This window comes from Euphorbia lathyris, chromosome 3, assembly GCF_963576675.1.
Source record: "Euphorbia lathyris chromosome 3, ddEupLath1.1, whole genome shotgun sequence".
Classification (NCBI taxonomy): domain Eukaryota; kingdom Viridiplantae; phylum Streptophyta; class Magnoliopsida; order Malpighiales; family Euphorbiaceae; genus Euphorbia; species Euphorbia lathyris.
The window spans coordinates 85,026,855-85,029,100 of record NC_088912.1 but is presented as its reverse complement, the minus strand read 5'-3'; the positions used below and the strand labels follow the sequence as shown (position 1 = coordinate 85,029,100).

General features: G+C 33.4%; 1 protein-coding gene across 3 annotated transcripts; it reads left to right on the top strand.

The window, feature by feature from the left end:
* Nucleotides 1–313: 313 nt before the first annotated feature.
* On the top strand, nt 314–1,814 carry LOC136221615 (protein ELF4-LIKE 4-like). 3 transcript variants are annotated; one of them, XM_066009004.1, is made up of 2 exons: nt 314–608; nt 1,204–1,814. In XM_066009004.1, exon 2 carries the CDS (start codon nt 1,243–1,245, stop codon nt 1,591–1,593), a length of 351 nt encoding a protein of 116 aa, XP_065865076.1. In that variant the 5' UTR covers nt 314–608; nt 1,204–1,242; the 3' UTR covers nt 1,594–1,814. The 3 variants fall into 3 exon arrangements, with proteins under 3 accessions (XP_065865076.1, XP_065865074.1, XP_065865073.1); XM_066009002.1 differs by having other exon boundaries at nt 314–730; XM_066009001.1 differs by having other exon boundaries at nt 318–696.
* The last annotated feature ends 432 nt before the right edge of the window (nt 1,815–2,246 follow it).

The window sequence follows — 2,246 nt, the reverse complement described above, 5'->3', positions numbered from 1 at the left end:
CTGAAATAGTAAATTTGAAAAATAAAAAATGTGGTCTCATAAAAAATTTGTTCTAAACAACTTTAATTCTTGAATATTTCTATTGTTGTGTCATTAACGCTCATTTGGAGGCATTAGTTAAAGTTCCGTGATAGTGTTAAAAAGTGTAAAGTTAAATAGTTTTTATATTACGTTTTAAATTTTAGTAATCATATCGTGAAAATGAGTAAAATTAAGTGGCCATAAATGCAATTTACTTCAAAACTAATTGGGCTTAATGGAAATTTGTGAACTACAGCTGAAGTAAACGAGGAAAGGAGAGGACTTTATTAGAGAGAGAGAGAGGAAAGAAAGAAAAAAGGAACAACACTCTCAAACGTTGTATTTTCTTGTATATGTAAATTGTGCGTCTCCTCTATCTATCCATCAAATCTTGTATCTCTCTCTCTCTCTCTCTCTTCACCCTTTTCATGATTTCAGGGTTTCTGTTGAAAGTCACAGCAAAATTTCATTCCACTCCCTCTATTTTCCATTTTCACTACCTCTCCAACTCAACCTTAGATAAAAAGTTTGAATCTTTTTGCCCTTATCTGCCCCTTTCCTGCTAAAAAATGTTCCATTTTTTCAAGGTAAGGCAATGGGAATTGCTCTGCAGATTAGAGATTTCCTCATTTCGCTGTCTTTGATACTCTTTTCTCAGTCGTTTTGACTTCATGGGTAAGTCGTTTATCAAGTGCTTTTCAATTCCAAGGTATTCCAATGTTTTTTTATTATTACCTTAAAAGATGAGATAATGTTAAGATTTTGTGGTTTTTAAGTGAATGGATGAGTTTTTGTTCTGAATTTATGATTCTAACCTCTTTGGTTTATCAATCAGAAGGATTTCACTTGTTTGTTGCTTTGTGGATATTTCTTAGAAAGAATCAAAATGATTTCTCCTTTGAGAAATAAATATGAATCTTAATCTGCAGCTAATTATTCTAATGGACTTTTCTCATATGTTCTGATGATTCCTTTTTAAAATTTGTGTTCTTAACTCGAGATTGCTTCTTTTCTTTTTCTTTTTATCTAAAAAAGTTCCTTTCTCTATGTGAAAAGGGATATGCTTTTTGTGTAATGTAATAAAGTGTTCTCTCTGTTTGTTTCCTGAGAAAATGAAGGAAAAGCACAAGAGATATAAATTCAACTTTAGTAAAGCTGATTCCTTTCTAATTTTTGATGCAGGAGAAGGGTTTGATTGAGTGAAGGCAATCCAAAGCTGAGATGGAAGACAATTTATTTTCTGGAATAGGGAATGGAACCCAAATAGATAACAAGGCTTTACAAACAGTTCAGAAGAGTTTTATGCAAGTTCAGGACATTCTAGATCAAAACAGATTGCTAATCAATGAAATAAACCAGAACCATGAATCAAAGATTCCTGATAACTTGACTCGAAATGTGGGATTGATTAGGGAGCTGAACAATAACATTAGAAGAGTGGTTGATCTTTATGCTGATCTTTCAACTAATTTCACCACCAGATCAATGGATGCTTCATCAGAAGGAGAATCAAGTGGGATTTTGAGGTCAACTGGAGGAAAGGGAAACCAAAAGAGGATTAGATCCGGGTAAATTTTTTCTTACTGATTCTGAATAAGAAGAAGAGTATTTATTTAGATACTATCAAATTGGTGTACTTTGTTGATGAGTTTTGTGCTTCAAGTTTTAAGCTTTGTTAGTATAGTTTTCTTTCACCATATCCATTGGAAAAAAGAAAAAAACAATAGAACAAATGTATCATCATAAGCTTGTATAACTCTTGTTGGATTCAATATGTATCTACCATTATTACATTTTTCTAATGTTTCTGGAATAGGACTATTTCTGATCTTTCTTTCATGGTAGATTGATTTATTTGTGGCTGAGTTTGGGTTGTGATATGTGTTACTTAGGACTGTAAATTTCTGATATGACAAACATAATTTACAGAGATAACCCGACTTACATCGACTAGTTTGACATGATTCTCATTAGGATAAGGTCCAAATCAGCCCCAAAAGTTTTGGGGAAATTTCTTATATACCCCCTAGTTTTTAAAAAATAGTGAACTTTTGTAATCGACGAAGTTCTGACATGGAGCAATCGACGAAGTTCCGATGTGGAGCAACTTTAGACAATACTCAGTCCACATGAGCTGAACTGGGACAACTATTCATGTGCTGGTAGTGCAATTAGCATCCTGGGGGTGGGCAGAGGCGGTTTCCAACAGCTAAAGGTGCATCGAC